An 18,784-nucleotide genomic window follows, 5' to 3' on the forward strand; every position below is an offset into this window, starting at 1 on the left:
CAGAAACTTTCTCTCCTGACTCGTTTGTTTTGCTTAGTATAGAACATGGGTGGTCAAGAAAACTAAGGAAACATAAGACAGAAGTGTTGAGAGAAGAACTGAATTCATTTAAATACATTTCAACATGGTGTGTGTACTTACGTGGCTCTAGTTTAGGGTAGTCATATAAGGTGGTGAGAACTGAAAGAAAACCAGTTGACTAGCTGCATCCATGAAAAGCACTACAGTGCTACTGTCCCTAAGCTGTTGCTTTGTGAGGAAGGGGATTCAACATCCTGTAAAATGGTATATGGGATGTACTACTTGAGTAGCTCTTAACCTTCTTGTGTAGCCAGACTGTTGTGCGTCTTTGTTATAAACACAACAAATTTCCATGCCCATTATATTTCCAGCCACCCCATGGCTAAAACCATATTATAACTGTAGTTTATTTATGGTTATTCAGGGCTGGAAAGAAATATGAAAAACACAAGGCACACAATTTGAAGAGAAGTCAAGTGTTCCAATTTCTCAGAGATTGTGAACAAAGGGAAACATGTTGTGCTTGGATAAATCTGTGCAGTTATAAATGCTGGGTATGAAGTTCTAACACTGGCTGAGTTACAGAGTACAGATGTTTTCACTCTACCCATCTAAGGAACTGGAACAAGCAATTCATTGTATGGGATAACAAAGTTCTTGGCGTGTAAATATTTTAATTAAATGAATTATTTTCAGTGAAGGAACTTAATAATTCATTCTCTCTCTCCTTCATAGAATATAGAGTTAAGATATTAAGAATATTTAAGTCTTGAGATCATGAGCATGTAATTGAAGAGCTCTTTAACAGGGATCTTTCCTATGAACCCGCTGGTGGATGTGAAGGTTGGAGCTCTGGCTGAAGCCCTTACCACACTTGCTGCACTCATAGGGCTTTTCTCCAGTGTGTACTCTCTGGTGGATGAGGAGTTTGGAGCTCTGGCTGAAGCCCTTCCCGCACTTGCCACAGTGATAGGGCTTCTCCCCAGTGTGGACTCTGAGATGGATGCGGAGATCTGAGCTCTGGCTGAAGCCCTTCCCACATTCATAGCACTGGTAAGGCTTCTCCCCTGTGTGTATGCATCGGTGAATGTGAAGGTTTGAGCTCTGACTAAAGCCCTTCCCACACTCTCCGCATTTGTAGGGCCTCTCTCCCGTGTGGACTCGCTGGTGGATGTGCAGGTTAGAGCGTTGACTGAAGCTCATTCCACACTCCCCACACTCATAGGGCTTCTCCCCAGTGTGCACTCGCTGGTGGATATGCAGTTTGGAGCTCTGACAAAAGCCCTTCCCACACTTGTCACACTTATAAGGTTTCTCGCCTGTATGGACTGCCTGATGAATCAGCAGACTTGAGCTCCTTGTGAAGCCCTTCCCACACTTGTCACATTTATAAGGTTTCTCACCAGTATGGACTGCTTGATGGATGAGGAGACTTGAGCTCCTCGCAAAGCCCTTCCCACACTGCTCACATTTGTAGGGCTTTTCTTCTGTGTGGTTTTTCTGATGAAGCAGTTCTGAGCTCCCACTGAAGTCCTTATCCCAGATGAACTGGTGCTGTTTCTCTGCAATGTGCATTTTCTCACGTTCATGACCATCTGATCTGGCATTAGGTATTTTTCCAGAGTTATAATGGTTACAGGGATGCGCCTCTCTGTGAGCTCTCTGATGACTGATCACCTGTGATTTCCAACCATAAATGTTGTTATAGTTACAGTCAAAGGGATCCAAGGATTCTTTCAACTGGCTATTCTGGCAAATTTCTTCACCACTGAAAAATGGTGAGACCAGTTCCATGACATCAGACACAAGGTTAAAATGAAGGGTCTCTGAACAATGATCTATGGGAGGACTTTTCCCTCCTGACACTTTTCTCTCAGTGCTTTCTCCAGTTTCAAACAGGCTTTTGTTTTCCTGAGGATCCTGGGGCTCATTCTTACACAACGTCACTGAGGAGTCCTGTATGGCCATTTGGTTTGGAACTTTCAAAGACCGATATTTTTCACTTTCTATGTTTTTGAAACCATCACTTTGACAGGTCACAACACTGCTTTTGTTTGTGGAAATGTGAGAAGATGCTTCTCCCCACTTTTGAGAAGGGGAAAGATCTAGTTCAGGGTTCCTGTACACTTCTCCTTGAAGATTCACAATATAAGCCTGACTCCCAGTTATTGTACTGGCCATCTCTTCCAAAGTTAGCCAACAGGAAAGCTCTTCATATAATAGATCCCTAAGTCCTTTCTCCTGAAGATTCTCCACAGAATTTTCATTCAAGTCTCCTAAGGAACAAAGAATTCAGTGATAAAAACAAAGGATGGATTTTAAGATTTTAGAATCTGAGTGCCTAAATCCTGAAGACTTAGTGACTAGGAAAAAGTTCAGTCTTGTCCTACAGTCATGCCCTTTGGGTTAACACCAGAGAGAAGGCTTTGTACAAAACACAGAAATCTTGTCTCTGCTTTTAAGTAGAGCCACTGCAGAAGATTATGAATCCTACATTCTTGCTACAAGTTACATTTCATTTACTTCATTTTAAGTAAATTTGCATTTAATTGGTAATCCATTTTAACAGATGCTGGGGATACAAGAAAGAAAACAAACCTTTTTACTTATCAAACTAGAGCCTACATATGGAGAAGAAAGACAAATATATCAACAATGATAACACCACATCTGGCTACAGGAGATACAGGTACAACCAGGTATGGGAATACAGAGTAAGGGCATTTGACCCAAATCTGGGGGCAGATATAAGGAAAACAAAACAAAACAAAAAAAATGTGGAGAGAAAATATGACATGTTTAGGAAAATTATGAAGAGCTTCTTGTGAACAGCGTCAGGTAATAGTGGTAAAAAGTGTGCCTAGGAGAGGAAGGCAGGAGCCAGAAGAAAGGGCTTTGTATGTACTACTGAGGATTTAAGGCTAAAACCCTTAGGGATTTAAAGCTATCAAAGGACTTCAATTGGGAATGAAACCACTGACTTGCCCCCTCAGAAATGAGCAAGACTTCAGGCAGAGAAACAACTGCTGTAGCAAATCAGATGATGGTTATGGAGAGAGATATTCTAAATCATGTGAAGGGAAAGGAAGCACCATGTACGTTCCCCAAGTTCCCTGTTTGAGTGACTAGGTTTGGGGATGCTATGTAAAAGGAAAAGGCTGGAGGAGAGAAGGACAGATGACAAAGTCTAAATCAAATGTTTAATTTGTGGTGCTATTAGAATCTTCCTACACTGTTCATCCAATAAGCAGCGAGATTATGAACCTGGAACTTCTGAGAGAGAACTGTGCTAACATACAGATTTTAGAATTACTAGTACATATGTTGGTCAAAGCAATTAGAGTGAATATCCTAATATTATCCTGAAATGACAAAAAAAAATCTATAAAAGTCTTGGAAAAAAAGAAGCGTTGTCATCACCAGAATAAAAATGTTGAGGAACTCCTAGATGATAAAGAACAAATGGATCAGGAATGACAGAGAAACTAGAAAAAAACATTGCACACAGCTCAAACCATGTATAGGAGAAGCCTTCTGAAGGAGTAAGAGATCTTCTCAAGAAGTCCTAAAAATTCAAATAATTCAAAGTTTAAACTCAGAATCAACAATTATAAAGAGAGGCTTATCCTGGAAATTCAGGATAAGCAGAAAATTCATGAAATTCACATTAGGCATTTCTGATGGTTAGACTAGTTGTTGCCATTAAATTAGCAGCACCACTCTCCCAACCACCCAACAGAAAATGAAATATACTGGGTAACTGATAGAAGTAGCCCCATAAAGACCCCTAATAGTATCAATTGGACTACAAAGAGAGGCAGAAGTTGAGGCACTGCTGACCCTGTACAGCGACAGGGTGGATTAAGCCACTGTTTATCAACCGCCAGTCTGTGAACTGGTCTGCCAGAAATTTGGTGCCAGTGTGTGAAAGAGTGAACCATCCTGCTGTTGTATAAAGATTATATCCAATGACCTTAGTCAAATTCACTTATACTCAGGGTGATTTCTGCCTTAGTGGTCCCTGAAATAATTCTCCTATTTTCATTGGTCCCCAAGCATAAAAAGGTTGAAAACTACTGGTAAAAAAAAGCAACTGACCCAAGACATACATATGGACAAAGTGCCTTAAGGTAACCCCTAAAGAGGGATTTCTGCAAGAAGATATCCCAGAGCTGGACATCAAAATATGGCATGCCCCAGATAACTTACTTGTCTGAAAAGGCACCCTCAAAAAAGGAGTTTACACTACCCACCATCTGGATTCTTACTATCCCCATCCCAAGCCCAGTCAGCAGAGGCATCCCTTATCAGCAGAACCTGCATGCACCACAGAGGGCTGGGTATCAGCTGAGGATGCACACTCCAATATCATACTGTGAACATTTGGGGGGGAAAAATGAGACAATAAAAAAATGTAAGACAAAAAAGTAGAAACTAATTTTTATAAAGAGTGGCATAAACTCAAGAAATAGTGAGTGAAGGAAATGGAATTTAAAATGTACGTAATTAAAATCCCAGAAAGCCCTGGCTGGATAGCTCGGTTCGTTAGCATCGTCCTGAAGCACAGAGGTTGCCAGTTTGATCCCTGGTCTGGGCACATACAGGAACAGATTGATGTTCCTGTCTCTCTCTACCTTTCTGTCTCACTGCAGTCAATAAATAAATGTAACCCCCCCCCACAAAAAACTACAAACAAAAACCCCAGAGAAATATGAGAGGATACCACATCTAGAAAAACAACATAATTTAATAAGATGTAAACACATGAAAAAGAATCAGAATTCTTCTAAATTAATAAAAGGATTGAAAAACATGATAATCCTAATAATTAAGACCTCTTTGAAACACCCAATCTTATGTGAGAGGAATTGCTGGGATACCTTTTCTACACACAAGGACACCAAGATTGTAATGGTTAAGTAACTGTCAAGCAGTCTGAGTCTAGATGCGCTAAACAGCAAAGTTAACACATGAGTAGGCTGGAAGATTGAGGGAATTCTAGAATGCAGAATAAAAGGACACACAGATGGAAAGGTAAAGTAAACATACATATTGTAGAAGTTCAATGAATACTGCACAGACAGAACAAAGGGAAAGGAATAACAGAAAAAGAAAACAAAACATTTCTTAGAACTCAGTTCAGGGCCCACTGAATGATAAAAACAGTATATGAAATTTCAGGACTTCAAGGAAAAATAGAAATCCCAGAAAATGCCAATGAATTATTAATCAGCAATACTGAACAACGGAAGATAACTGAAAAATATCTTCTCATTTTGGAGGGAAAGTGATTATGAAATTAGTATTCTATTCTATACTCAACCAATCAAACATTTCAGTGGGAGGAATAAATGGAGACTTTTGCAGACAAGAAAGGATTTAAATAATTACTGGAACAATTACTCAGAAATGTACTATAGCAAAAAAAAAAATTAAATAACTTCATGATAAAAGAAATGGCAATGAGCAAAGAAGTAAATAAAACAGAATATTAAGCTGCATCAATTCTTGATACATAAAAGAAACAATAGTAATTAACCAAATTAACTCAAACGCTATGGAACAGTATGGAAGTAACCCTCTCCTCAAAATATATATATATTTAAAAGAGCAAGTATTAGCTTTAGGAAAGAAAAAAAAGAAACTGTAATCATAGTATAGCATATGACTTGACTCTGTAAGGAATAAAAATTATAAAGTCAAAGCAATATAAACATTGATCACTAATGCAACACTGACCTAAATTCTGGTAAAGATGGGCATGCCAGGAAAGTAATGTACAAGAGCTCAATTTTCATCCATGTTGTAAAGAAGTCAAGAGCAATATCAAATATTGATAAACTGAAAAACAGCAATATATCAAATCATAATAAATTCAAATTAAAACTAGACTGAAATACCAATTTCTACCTGTTAAACTGGCAAGATCACAAAGCCTGAAGACATACACTGCTTATGAGTATAAATTGGTGTCACTCCGCAACAAGGACATTTTGACAATTACTGATCAAAATCACAAAGGTATGCAGTCATCATTCTGGTTTGGGGGTCTCAATCTTTAGATTTCCAGGCACAGTTGTGAAATGGCATTTGCACAAGATTTATTCACTGCAGATGGTCTGTGATAGCATCCGACCAGAACCTGGGTGATGTGAAGTTGGGAACATGGAAGAAAGTTTTCATTGTGCATCTTTTCACTGCTTATTTTTGAAGTATGACTTTAATGAACTGAAAATATTTAGTGTACTTAAAGTTTGCTACTCATGCATAATTTATTTTCCACCTTTCTCTAATATCCTCATTGTATATACTCCCCCCCCCAGCTTTATTAAGGTTTAATTGACAAGTGACACTGTACAACTTTTAATGCTTTTTATTCTTTTTTTAAAAAGTAGTAGCCTGTATAAGCATATTATTTGGAAATATGAAGGCAAATACTAAAAATCAGCTTAAAAAGTTAAAGCTGAGTGGCTCTGAGAAGCCATACCGTGTGGCAAAAGGAACAGCAGAGCAGGAGACTGGTTTTGATTACAAGTCTTTCCACACAATTTGCTTTACTTAGGTGAATGTATTACTTTGTTTAAAAAGTTTAAAAGTAATAGCAAAAAGAAAAACAAAAGTAAAACAGTGCCATTTGGGGCAGTTAAATCATGAGGTGGGTCAAACTTATTATTATTTTTTAATGTTTATTTTATTGATTTTAGAGAGAGGAAGTGAGAGAGCAGGAGAGAGACATGAACATCTTCCTGTATGTGCCCTGACTGGGGATTGAACTGGCAACCTCTGTGCTTTGGGATGATACTTTAACCAACTGAGATACCCAGCCAGGGCAAAAATTATTAAATAGTCAAAGAACAATACTTGGGAATCACTGCAGAAATAACAGGTCTATGAAAATCATGGACAGAAACTGTATTAATGGTAGCCTTTACAAGTAGTAATAAAACCTTGTGATATTAGTTTTTAAAAATATTAAGAATGAGTATGTAATATTAGAAGAAAATTGCTGACATGATGAGAAAAAAAGTCCTTTCACAGGGAGCTAATACAACATAACAAAGAGCTCTATGATATTACAAAACAGCCAGCTGTCATAGTGGAGGGGGTTGAGGGCAGGGTGTAAAAGATGAAGGGAGTAAGCAAAAACAAACAAACAATGAAACAAAAAAACTCACAGACAACAGTATGGTGATTACCAGAGGTAAAGTGGGTGGGGGAGGTAGAAGATGGTAAAGGGGGATAAACGGTGATGAAAAGAACTTGATTTGGGATGGGGACCACACAATACAATACATGGATAATATATCTATAATAGAATTGTACACCTGAAACCTGTATAATTTCATTAACCAATGTCACCCCAACAAATTCAATAAAAATAAAGTTTTAAAAGAAATGTTTTTTTTTTTTAAAGAGTTGGTATTTTAATTTTATTTTATTTATTCATTTTTAGAGAGGAGAGAGAGAGGGAGAGAGAGAGATAGAGGAGGGGGGAGGAGCTGGAAGCATCAACTCCCATATGTGCCTTGACCAGGCAAGCCCAGGGTTTCGAACTGGCGACCTCAGCATTTCCAGGTCGATGCTTTAGCCACTGCGCCACCACAGGTCAGGCAAGAAATGTTTTTAATGGCTACATCTTTTTCTCTTGTATGAGCCCTATAATTTATACAACCAAGCCCCTTTGATATATTTGATGAATAATATTTCACTATATTAAGTAATTCTACAATGACTGTTTACAATTTTCAGTTGGAGTTACTGATTACTTCCTTAAGGTAGATACATATGGAAATACAGGGGTCTTTGGGTTACGACAATCTTGACATTTCAAGTTTATGATGCTCATTCCTTAAAAACTTAAAAATATTGAGACATGAGTGTTTTGGCTTACGCTGTTAGCATCATACTTATGGACTACATGGGTGAACTATATACCTCACAAAAATTAGGGGTATTTCAATGAATATGAAGCTACAGTGGTACCTTGATACACAAACAGACCAACATACAATTTTTTTTTTTTTTTTTTTTTTTTAAAGATACGAGCTGTGACTCGGTCCGGTCCGTATTTTTGTTTGAGATCTGAGCAAAATTCCGATACAAGTTGTGATTTGGGAAACTGCCGCTAGTTGGCGCGTTGACGCACGGGTCCAGTATTGGCAGTTTGATATATGAGTTGACTTACAAGCTCGGTTACAGAACGAATTAAATTTGTACCTCAAGGTACCACTGTATAAAATATCCCCTAATTTTTGTGAGCAGTATAGTTTGGTTGCACATGGTGGAAGAATATGCAGTAATGTGGTGTGTCAGTGAAGGAATTGTGTTTTTATGTTCTAGATTATGATTTTATAACTGTGTAAGGATAGGTAAGTGACTTAGGGTAGGGTGTGTTTCAATTTACACCAAAATTCGAGTTACATCACTGTCATAGGAATGGAACTATGTCATAACCCGAGGACCCCTTGTAAATTATTTCATCAAAATAAGTTATTTCATCAAAAATGTTTAAGGCTCTTTGCTTCAAGCAGCCAAAATACTTTTGAGAAAAACTTGTATCAATTATATTCCCATCTATCTCTAGGATATGGGATTTTGCCTCACCACAATTGTGTCTTATATTCAGAAGGTGAGATAGATGAATCTCAATGTGTAAGAAAAAAAGGAAACTAGATATTGCAGGACAGGGGGATTTGTAATGAAAATAAAATCCAGGCAAAGACAGTACAAGACCAATGTGAGGAAAATGTGGGAGAGTACAGAGAAGGTCTGTTGCCTAACCAGGTGTTGGTGCAGTGGATAGCGCATCCCGGACCTGGGATGCTGAGGATTCAGGTTTGAAACCCTGAGGTCATAGCTCGAGCATGGGCTCTTCTATCTGGAGTGTGGGCTCACCAGCTTGAGCACCAGGTTCATAGACATGACCCCATGGCCACTGGCTTGAAGCTCAAGGTCGCTGGTTGAAGCAAGGGGTCACTGGCTCAGCTGGAGTCCCCGGTCAAGGCACATACGAGAAAGCAATCAATGAACTAAAGTGCCACATTACAATTTGACGTTTCTCATCTCTCCTTTCCTGTCTCTCTCGTGCACGCACTAAAAAAAGAAAAGGTCTGTGTGAATGAGAAATACCAAGTTTCTCAGAAGGTAGAAGGGAGAGTAGGTAAATTGATATTGATAGATCAGTTTGTGGAGAGTTTCCTTGAAGCCTCAATTTTCCACAGAGCAGAGAAGTTCGAAGAGAAGTCCTAAAATATTTTTAAAAGGACTTCTCACACTGGCCAGATAGCTCAGTTGGAGCATCGTTCTGAAGCACAGAGGCTGTTGGTTTGATACTCAGTCAGGACACATAAAGGAACAGATTGATATTCCTGTTTCTCTCTCTCTCCCTTCCTCTCTTGCTAAAATCAAGAAATAAAAATTTTAAAAAGGGACTTCTCTTTCCCGGATTAGCCTGGATTTGTAACTTGCCATAATGCCTTGCTGATATGTTTGGAGTTTGTTCTTTATTATATAATTATCTTCAACTTTCTGCAACTGAGAAATCATATCTGGGAAACAGAGTTTGGGTAACCATGCAGAAAGCAAAACCATCCCAAATTCTGGTTTATCAGGGATGGATCAGGTACGGCTTCTCAGACAAGACAGTAAAGCTACCATTCTCCAGATCTTACCAAATGAAGTTCTTTAGATGCTCAGAATAACCAGAAACATCCTTTTGTGCAGAAAATAAATTAGGAAACTGATTCTTGAACCACATGCCTGGGGTCCCATCACCATTTAAAATAGAAGCAGCAAAGACTCCAACAGGGAGGTGTCCAGGCTCACGTTCTTACCCACAGAGACCAAGTGGCTGTAGTTCTCCAGCATTGTAGCTCTGTGCAGCTTCCTCTGAGCAGGATCCAGGTGACCCTGCTCCTCATCCTCAGTGAAGTCCACAGAGAAATCCTTGAATGTTACTGGTTCCTAAAACATTAAGCACATTTCTCCTTAACTGACTAGCATCTGCACAAATGCCCTCCTGGAAGGAAGGTGAGGTTGGTAGCACTTGAAAAGATGCGAATGGTGTAGAAGTGTGTAGTGCAGGGATCTGAGGGATCTAGAGCAAGTTTTGTTGGAAGCTCTTTCCTTTCTCATCTACTTTGCTACTTCCTTTAGAACCCTTCCCCTCCTGCCCACAGCTCGCTCAGATACTTGATCTTTCCATATCACTGTCATCTCATGGTCATAGCTGGGTTGTCCTTTCCATCCCACTCCTACTAGTATCCTACTGCAACAGACATGAGAATAATTCACCCAACATTTTAACCTGAGATTTTTTTTTTTAAAGCAAGAGCACACGTGCATGAGAGAGTGAGAGAGAGAGAGAGAGAGAGAGAGAGAGAGAGAGAAAGAGCCAGCGTGTGTGGGGGGGTACAGACAAAGAGAGAGATAAGAAGCATAAACTCGTAGTTGCAGCACTTTAGTCATTCATTGCCTCGTAAAGTGCCTTGACCAGGAGGGCTCCAGCTAAGCCAGTGACCCCTTGCTTAAACCAGGGACCTTGGGCTTCAAGCTATGACGTGTGTTCATGTCTATGACTCCATGCTCAAGCTGGTGACTCAGGGTTTTTTTTTGTATTTTTCTGAAGTACCTGACCAGGATACACTCAGCATGCCTACCAGAGGCAATGTTCAGCCCCCTCTGGGGCGTTGCTCTGCTGCAATTGGAGACGTTCTAACGCCTGAGGCCATGGAGCCATCTTCAGCACCCGGGCCAATTTTGCTCCAGTGGAGCCTTGGCTGCAGGAGGGGAAGAGAGAGACAGAAAGAAAGGAGAGAGGGAAGGATGGAGAAGCAGATGGGCGCCTCTCCTGTGTGCCCTGGCCACGAATCAAACCCAGGACTTCCACATGCTGGGCCAACGCTCTACCACTGAGCCAACTGGCCAGGGCCTGACTCAGGTTTTGAACCTGGGACCTCAGCATTCCAGGTTGATGCTCTATCCACTGTGCCACCACCGGGTCAGGCATCTTTATTCACTCTATTCAGCCAAGGCAAATGTAAAACATGGCACTCAAGCATACCACTTTCTTATGTTGGGTTGCCTTCCCTCCCCAGTGCTCTAGGAGGCGAGGGGTATCCAGCAGCGTGAGGTTCTTTGCAAGTGTGGATGAAAACAAAAAAAAGATGAGGCCACGCCTGACCAGGCGGTGGCTGTTGGGCAGATAAAATGTATTATGCTCACTTTGTTAAAGATAACAGGAGGAGGCCTTCGCCCAGGTGATATTAATGTGTGTTGGGGTGGGCTAAAGGCAGGCAGAATCCTTTAGCCTGGGGCTTGGTTTTGGGATTAAGCCTTTCCTACCCTTTTTGATGTAGGGCGGTACAATCCTATCATGCCTCAGAGGGTGACTTTGTATTAGAGACTTCCCTGTTTTGTATATTGGATTAAGGGTTTGGATTTCTACACTATAAAATGGGGACGGATTGAGAGTTTGGCCTCTTGGTTCCTGGGATGACTAGCATGAGAGAGTAGAGCCAGCAGCGGAAGGAGGCCATGTGGAGGAGGCCAGGAGAAGCAGCCAAGATGGCGGAGTGCTGAGTGAGATGCCAGTTTGTGTAGTTTGTATCTGGGATAAGGAAGGAGATGGGGAACAGAGGAGAATAAGTCTGGTGAGCTAGAAACCTTTGATTCTAGGAAACTCGGATAAGTCAGTAGCTTTGTGAGCACTGGATGTGACTGGGTTTTGGAGCCCAGTGTGTATTTTTACTTGCCCGCCGGGTGCAAGCTAGAATTAAAGACTATGGCCCACCAGTTTGTGGCTCCGTTGTTTCTTTACCGACTGTCTGAATCCAATGCGAACCTGCATGGGCCAGGCTGCTTTGATGGTGGCCTTGGCCGTGCCTTCTGGCTTTACAGTGGCACAGTGGATAGAGTGTCGGACTGGGATGCCGAGGACCCAGGTTTGAGACCCCGAGGTGGCCAGCTTGAGCGTGGGCTCATCTGGTTTGAGCAAAAGCTCACCAGCTTGGACCCAAGGTCACTGGCTCGAGCAAGGGGTTACTCAGTCTGCTGAAGGCCCGCGGTCAAGGCACATATGAGAAAGCAATCAATGAACAACTAAGGTGTTGGAATGCGCAACAAAAAACTGATGATTGATGCTTCTCATCTCTCCATTCCTGTCTGTCTGTCCCTGTCTATCCCTCTCTCTGACTCTCTCTGTCTCTGTAAAGAAAAAAAAAAAAAAAAAAAAAAAAAAGATGAGGCCACATACTAACTTCACAAGCTCAGGTGATCCCTGCATGATGGCCTTGCAAACTCAAGAGACCTCAAGTTAGCACACAGGATAGTCTGAAATGAAAACTTTTTAACTAAAAGCAATTCATAGTAGATAGTCATGTCTTAGAGGTGATATTTTTCTCTAAACAAAAGTCAATGCTTATCTTAATCAAGCCTGTATGTTGTTTTGCATCTACAATAATGGACTGATAACATGCCTTTGAAATGTAAGGGTCATCTTCTTTTCCTGCCCCCTCAGGGTGCAGCCACCAGAGCAGGAACTAGCAAACTATCTCACTATTATTATTATGTTAACTATTAACTATCTTATTCCTGCCCCTGTAAAACAGAAATTTCAGTAAACTTCAGCAAAGACGGCTCCCTTTTGCTTTCTCCCACCTCCCTAATCTATCACCAATTTCATGTAACCCCCTTCTGCTTTCCCTTTGATTTTGATGTACAAAATAAGCAGTAAAACTGCTTTTTTCCAGACAGCAGGTGAAGCTCTGTCTGGCTGGGACCATTGCTCCACTGCTTGACAACCAAGCTATTTTAGCACCTGAGGTGTGGCCATGGGGCTGTTCTCACCTGGGGCCAACTTTGCTAGAACCATTCGAGGCATGGCTGCCATAGGGAGAGGGAGAGAAAGAGAGAGAGAGATAGAGGGGGGAGGGGTGTAGAAGGGTGCTGCTTCTGTGTGCCCTGACCAGGAATGGAACTCAGGACTTCCACATGCCAGGCCGACACTCTATCACTGAGTCAATTGGCCAGGGCCAATTTTCTCAATTCTTTGAGGTTCTGCTTCCCAACAATTGTTCAGTTTGGCTCAAATAAACTCATAAAAGATTCTTACAGGTTTGGAAGTTTCTTTTATTTTTATTTAAATTTTATTTTAGCCTGACCAGGCAGTGGTGCAGTGGATAGAGCGTCGGACTAGGATGCGGAGGACCCAAGTTCAAGACCCCGAGGTCACCAGCTTGAGCATGGGCTCATCTGGTTTGAGCAAAGCTCACCAGTTTGGACCCAAGGTCGCTGGCTCGAGCAAGGGGTTACTCGGTCTGCTGAAGGCCCACGGTCAAGGCACATATGAGAAAGCAATCAATGAACAACTAAGGTGTTGCAACGAAAAACCGATGATTGATGCTTCTCATCTCTCTTTGTTCCTGTCTGTCTGTCCCTCTCTCTGACTTTCTCTCTGTCTCTGTAAAAAAAAAAAAAAATCAATAAAAAAAAGAAAAAGAATTAAATTTTATTTTATTGACTTTTAAAGAGGAAGGGAGAGAGAAACAGAGCATCAATCCATTTCTATATGTGCCCTGACCAGAGACTGAACTGGCATCCTCCTGCATATCAGGATGACAACTGAGCTGTATGGCCAGGGCTGGAAGTTTCTATGTTGACATGAGTGGTGTGTGGCCTATGGCAGCTTCCTAAGATCATCTGTGCAGCCCCACAACTGGCCTTCTAGCAAGCCCTGACTGGCTAGAACCAGGGTCATTGTGTAGAATTCCCAGCCTTTGCTAGTCTTCCTATTCCCCAAGACCGCAGTGGTGCTCCTGTTCCCTATGGGATGCTTTCACAAGCTCCTTATCACTTGGGAAAAAGAAGGCCAGCACCTTATCAGCTCCACTCCGGACCTTCATTTCTTACCTAGACCACAGTAACTCAAGTCTTTTTTTTTTTTTTTGTATTTTTCTGAGGTTGGAAACGGGGAGGCAGTCAGACAGACTGCATGCACCCACCCGGCATGCCCACCAGGGGGCGATGCTCTGCCCATCTGGGGCATTGCTCTGTTGCAACCAGAGCCATTCTAGCACCTGAGGCAGAGGCCATGGAGCCATCCTCAGCACCCGGGCCATCTTTGCTCCAATGGAGCCTTGGCTGCAGGAGGGGAAGAGAGAGAGAGAGAAAGGAGAGGGGGAAGTGTGGAGAAGCAGATGGGTGCTTCTCCTGTGTGCCCTGGCCGGGAATCGAACCCGGGACTCCTGCCCGCCAGGCCGACGCTCTTCCACTGAGCCAACCAGCCAGAGTAACTCAAGTCTTCAAATGCAAGGTTTGCCATTTTTAAATTCATAGATTGAATAGTCCATTTAGTAATTTTAAAAACCCACAGACTAAGTGTGGGGAGAATTCTGTAGTGAGAATGGAAAGGTTATGCTGATGGAGTACAAACTTTGTAGTAGATTGAAAATTCCAAGAAGAGAAATGGTATGACAGTGGACCAAGTGAAAGGAATCAGTGTATCAGGAGAAAGGAAAAAAAAATAGTGGTCCTGCTAAAGCATGACAAAGTTGGGACTAAAAGACTGAATAATGAATAGTCTTCCCTGGTATCAGTGGAGCTTTTAAGACACCCCAAGGCATGACACATTCTTACTCTCAGAAAGTATATCAAGTATCCTGAGGGACATCCAAAGTGGATGGTCATGGGACCAGCAGTTTCCTATCCCTCTTGCTACACCCCCTTCAACCAAAAATGTCAAACTCCTCCAAACTACATACATCATGTGCCTTTCCACTTCCTTTCCAGAGCTCTTCCTTGCTGGATCCAACGCTTTACTTTGCAGACAACAGGAAACAGTAATGCAGAAGGCAGCAATAGGTGGATAGGAGCTGTAGTCACACTGGATCAGCAGCAGTCATCTAAAGGTCATACTAGACTCTAGAACAGCCTTTTATATATTGCATCTGCCCTGACTTATATTTCCCATTTTGAAACTCCTTTCAATTTCAGGACAATCCACAAGCTCCTTTCTGAAGCATGAGGATGAGTTAGATGCCTCCTCCTCCAACATCCCATAATATCTTTCACATACCTCTACTATAGCTATAAAATCTGTCTCCCAAATTGGCTATAAATTCTAAAGGATACAATCCATGTTCAACTAATCTTTAAATCCTCAGCAACTAACCTGATCAGGTGGTAGCGCAATGGTTAAAGCATTGACCTGGGACACTGAGGACCCAGATTCAAAACTCCAAGGTGGATGGTTTGAATCCAAAGGTCGCTGGCTCGTTTGGAGGCCCTGGGATCAAGACACATATGAGAAAGCAATCAATGAACAACTAAAGTGCTGCAACTACAAGTTGATGCTTCTCATCTCTCTTCCTTCCTGTCTCTCTAAAAAAAAAAAAAATTCACATTCAATTTAAAAGAATCAAGTGCTACAAGGAAAAGACACTTGAGATTAAACTCAACACTCTCATTTTCAGATGAGAAAACTAAGGTTCATAATGGCAAAGTGGCTCCCCCAAGTCACAGAGGAACAAAGGGATTAAATTGGAACTGCTGCCTTTCAGCAGACTCAAGGACAATGTCTGGTATATAAAAACACTCAGCAAGTATTGCTGGGATGAAGTCCTTTTTTATATTCAAACAGTAATAATATATACCAGAATCTCAAAATTTACTATACTAACAATCCCCAACTTTATCAGTAGTGAATAAAATAATCTTTACTCAGAAACAGGTAGAAGAGAAGGAAAAGAGACACAGCACAGGGTCTTACACATGCTAATCTCTTGAAGTCCTCAATCACTTTCCAAAGCACAGTGATGACATGCTCTCAGTACCTTGAGGCAGTTTACTGTCCTCAACCAGTGTTTTTCAACTACTGGTCCACAGACCATTACTGGTCCACCAGAAATTTTGTGCTAGTCTGTGAAAGAGCTAACCACCACAATGCTGTACAAAGATTATAGACCATGCCCTACCTGGTTGGCTCAGTGGTAGAGTGTTGGCTGGGGGTATGGGAGTCCCAGGTTCAATTCCCGACCAGGGCACAGAGGAGAAGCGCCATCTGCTTCTCCACCCTTCCCCCTCTCCTTTCTGTCTGTCTCTCTCTCAGCCTCTCCTGCACCCAGGGCTCCACTGGAGCAAAGTTGGCCAGGGTCCGGAGGACGGCTCCATGGCCTCCGCCTCAGGCAACAGAATGGCTCTGGTTGCAACAGAGCAAACAGATGGGCAGAGCATTGCCCCCTGGTGGGCATGCCACATGGTTCTAGTCAGGCACATGTGGGAGTCTGTCTGTCTGCTTACCCTCCTCTCACTAAAAAATAAAAATAAAATAAACAAACAAATAGAAAAGGGTGAAGCCCAGTGCTCTTGGGAGTGGGCCAAGTTCATGAAAGCAGGGTAGTTCAGGGAAAAATGATATGTAATATAGAGGCAGCAGAGACCTGTGCAGATCCTGGCAACATCATCTGATATAGCTAGATGCTCTTAGTATATTGACGTTACTACCCCCCACATTTATAAAATACCATATGCCTCACAATAAAGAGAAGAACAGGCCCTGTCCCGGTAGCTTAGTTGGTTAGAACATCCTTTTGACTTGCCCAGATAACCCATTCGATCCCGGGTCAAGGCACATATAAGAAGCAACCAATGAGGGCATGAATAGGTGAAAACAACCAATCAATGGTTTTTGCTCTGTCTCTGTCCTTTCCCCTCTCTAAAAATCAATAAATAAAAATTTTTAAAAAAGAAAGAAAAAAAAAGAAAAACAACAGGACAGGACCTGATATCAGAAAGACACTCAATGCTGGCGTCCTTCCCCTGACCCTAGAAAGGTTACTTACATTCTCAGGAAGGTAGCATTTTCAGAAGAAACCCCAACTCACCTGGAAGTTGGACATTCCCTCCTCTAAGGGCAGGCAGAGTTATGGAAAGCTAGAGCTCGTAAAAGAGAAACAGCCATGAAAATCAAGCCTACCTTGCAGGACCAGGCAGTCCAACAAGAGAAAAAGTCCCTCCTGCTCCTGAGACAGGAATAGGCAAGCAGACCTGTTCCCGGGGAAGGGAACTAACTGCTTATTTGTTCTCATCTTTGCACATCTGTTAAGTCTTTTTTTTTTTTCCAGATAAGTAACGAGTCAGGAAACCAGAGCTGAAATGCAGGTTTCTCTCTGAGCAGTGGAGAAGTCCCTTTGCACAGACCCTAACGAGTCCTGCAAATCCCAGAACGCTTCGTTGACATACACCTGGGCATCAGTGCTCTGAAAAAGAAGCTCGACAACGTACTCTCTGATTGGTTAACCCCAGCAACTGCCCTGTCCGCAGGCCATAATATCCCTGCGCCCCAATCCGAGGCAGCAGCCCCGGAGCGGATCTCAGGGTCCTCACCCCAGCAGACTGCTGCGTGAAAGCCTCTCCTGAGGTGTCTCCAGCCTCCAGGAACCTCCTTGTCTCTGCCCCAGGCTATGGTCCGTCTGGCGGCCCCGCACTGTGACGGTCCACGTTCGGCCTCTAGTGTTCGGCAGGGCGGTCGGAGATCTCGGGGTGGCTGCGTCGCCGCCGGGGGTGCATTTGGATACCGCGACGCCCTCCGCGACCAGACTCCCCTCTGGGGCGCAGGGTCTCGGAGCCCACCTCTCCAAAGGGCAGTGCTGCGGGGTCAGACGTCGCTTCCGCACGGGAGTCCCTTTCAGCTGCCTAATGTCCACCCTGAACGTCCTTCATAGAAGGCCAGTCCCCGGCGCGGAAAGGTCAACTGCGAAGCCCCCAGGCCCGCCAAGGCCGGCGCTCAGGCGAGAGTAGAGCCCTTCTAAATCGCAGCGCGGTCGGCGTTGGGACACCGCACCTCCGTGGGTCGCGTGCCCTCCACAGCCACCGGCCAGGCTCCCGGGTCCCCGATGAGCTCCTGCGCTCCCACTGTCCGATGCTAGCCACGGAGGTACCAGCAGCCAATTGCCACTCACCTCTCACGTGACCCGAATACCTGCAAGCGCCGGAGGACCCTGGAGTGTGACCCGTGTCTTCTTTGCGCCGGCCCTGAACTACAATTCCCAGGGGCCTGCGGGCGGGCAGTCACTTCCGGATCATATTTCCGGTGCCCAGCCCAGTAGGTGCTTCCAGCGGCCAGTCGGATTCCTGGTTGCGGCGGACTGCCTTTGAGTGGTCTCTGAGAGTGCATTCACGTTATTTTTAAAATCACAAACGAATAAGAATTATTTTAAGAATGCCCATTAAAGTGTTTTTCTATTGTATTAATGTACTACTGGGGGAAAAGGAATGTAAATATCACTCGCAATTTCGTCTTTACCTGTAAAAATATTTTGAACCAGGTATGTGCCACTTGGCATCTTCATCTACCTTTTGAAGTTCATTAGTTTAGCCAACATTTTAGCGTCTGTTAACAACACTTTAAAAAATCACTTTATATATTAAATACTAGTGGAGAAAACAAGCAATACATAATTTTTATAAATAAATGGTATACCTGGAAATGCTGAGGTCGCCAGTTCGAAACCCTGGGCTTTCCTGGTCAAGGCACATATGGGAGTTGATGCTTCCAGCTCCTCCCCACCTTCTTCTCTCTGTCTCTCTCCCTTTCTCTCTCCTCTCTAAAATGAATAAAATTAAAATAATTATAAATAAATGGTATAATGTGTTATAAGATGATATGTGTTATGGAAAAAGGAGAGCTGACTTGGGAACTGAGGGATGCTAGGAATAAATACGAAAATTTAGACCTAAGATTTTGAGGAGATGAGGGAATCAGTCA

At 42.7% G+C, this 18,784-nt stretch overlaps 1 protein-coding gene across 7 annotated transcripts; it reads right to left on the reverse strand.

The window, feature by feature from the left end:
- Positions 1 to 399: 399 nt before the first annotated feature.
- On the reverse strand, positions 400 to 18,469 carry ZNF239 (zinc finger protein 239). 7 transcript variants are annotated; one of them, XM_066244024.1, is made up of 5 exons: positions 16,994 to 18,467; positions 15,191 to 15,304; positions 9,855 to 9,984; positions 5,761 to 5,862; positions 400 to 2,297 (listed from the first exon to the last, which is right to left on the reverse strand). In XM_066244024.1, the coding sequence occupies exon 5, from the start codon at positions 2,200 to 2,202 to the stop codon at positions 823 to 825; it is 1,380 nt and encodes a 459-aa protein (XP_066100121.1). In that variant the 5' UTR covers positions 2,203 to 2,297; positions 5,761 to 5,862; positions 9,855 to 9,984; positions 15,191 to 15,304; positions 16,994 to 18,467; the 3' UTR covers positions 400 to 822. The 7 variants fall into 7 exon arrangements, with proteins under 7 accessions (XP_066100121.1, XP_066100119.1, XP_066100118.1 ...); XM_066244022.1 differs by lacking the exon at positions 5,761 to 5,862 and having other exon boundaries at positions 17,404 to 18,469; XM_066244021.1 differs by lacking the exon at positions 5,761 to 5,862 and having other exon boundaries at positions 16,994 to 18,469.
- Positions 18,470 to 18,784: the final 315 nt, after the last annotated feature.

The sequence above is a fragment of the Saccopteryx bilineata genome, chromosome 9 (genome assembly GCF_036850765.1).
Source record: "Saccopteryx bilineata isolate mSacBil1 chromosome 9, mSacBil1_pri_phased_curated, whole genome shotgun sequence".
Lineage (NCBI taxonomy): Eukaryota > Metazoa > Chordata > Mammalia > Chiroptera > Emballonuridae > Saccopteryx > Saccopteryx bilineata.

Bases quoted from the DNA above. Each gene is read 5' to 3' on its own strand.
- ZNF239 (XM_066244018.1), bottom strand. The intron at 2,298-9,854 runs GTAAGAACGTGA...TTTGTTCCTTAG, and splicing joins CAGCCACTTGGTCTCTGTGG to GAGACTTGAATGAAAATTCT.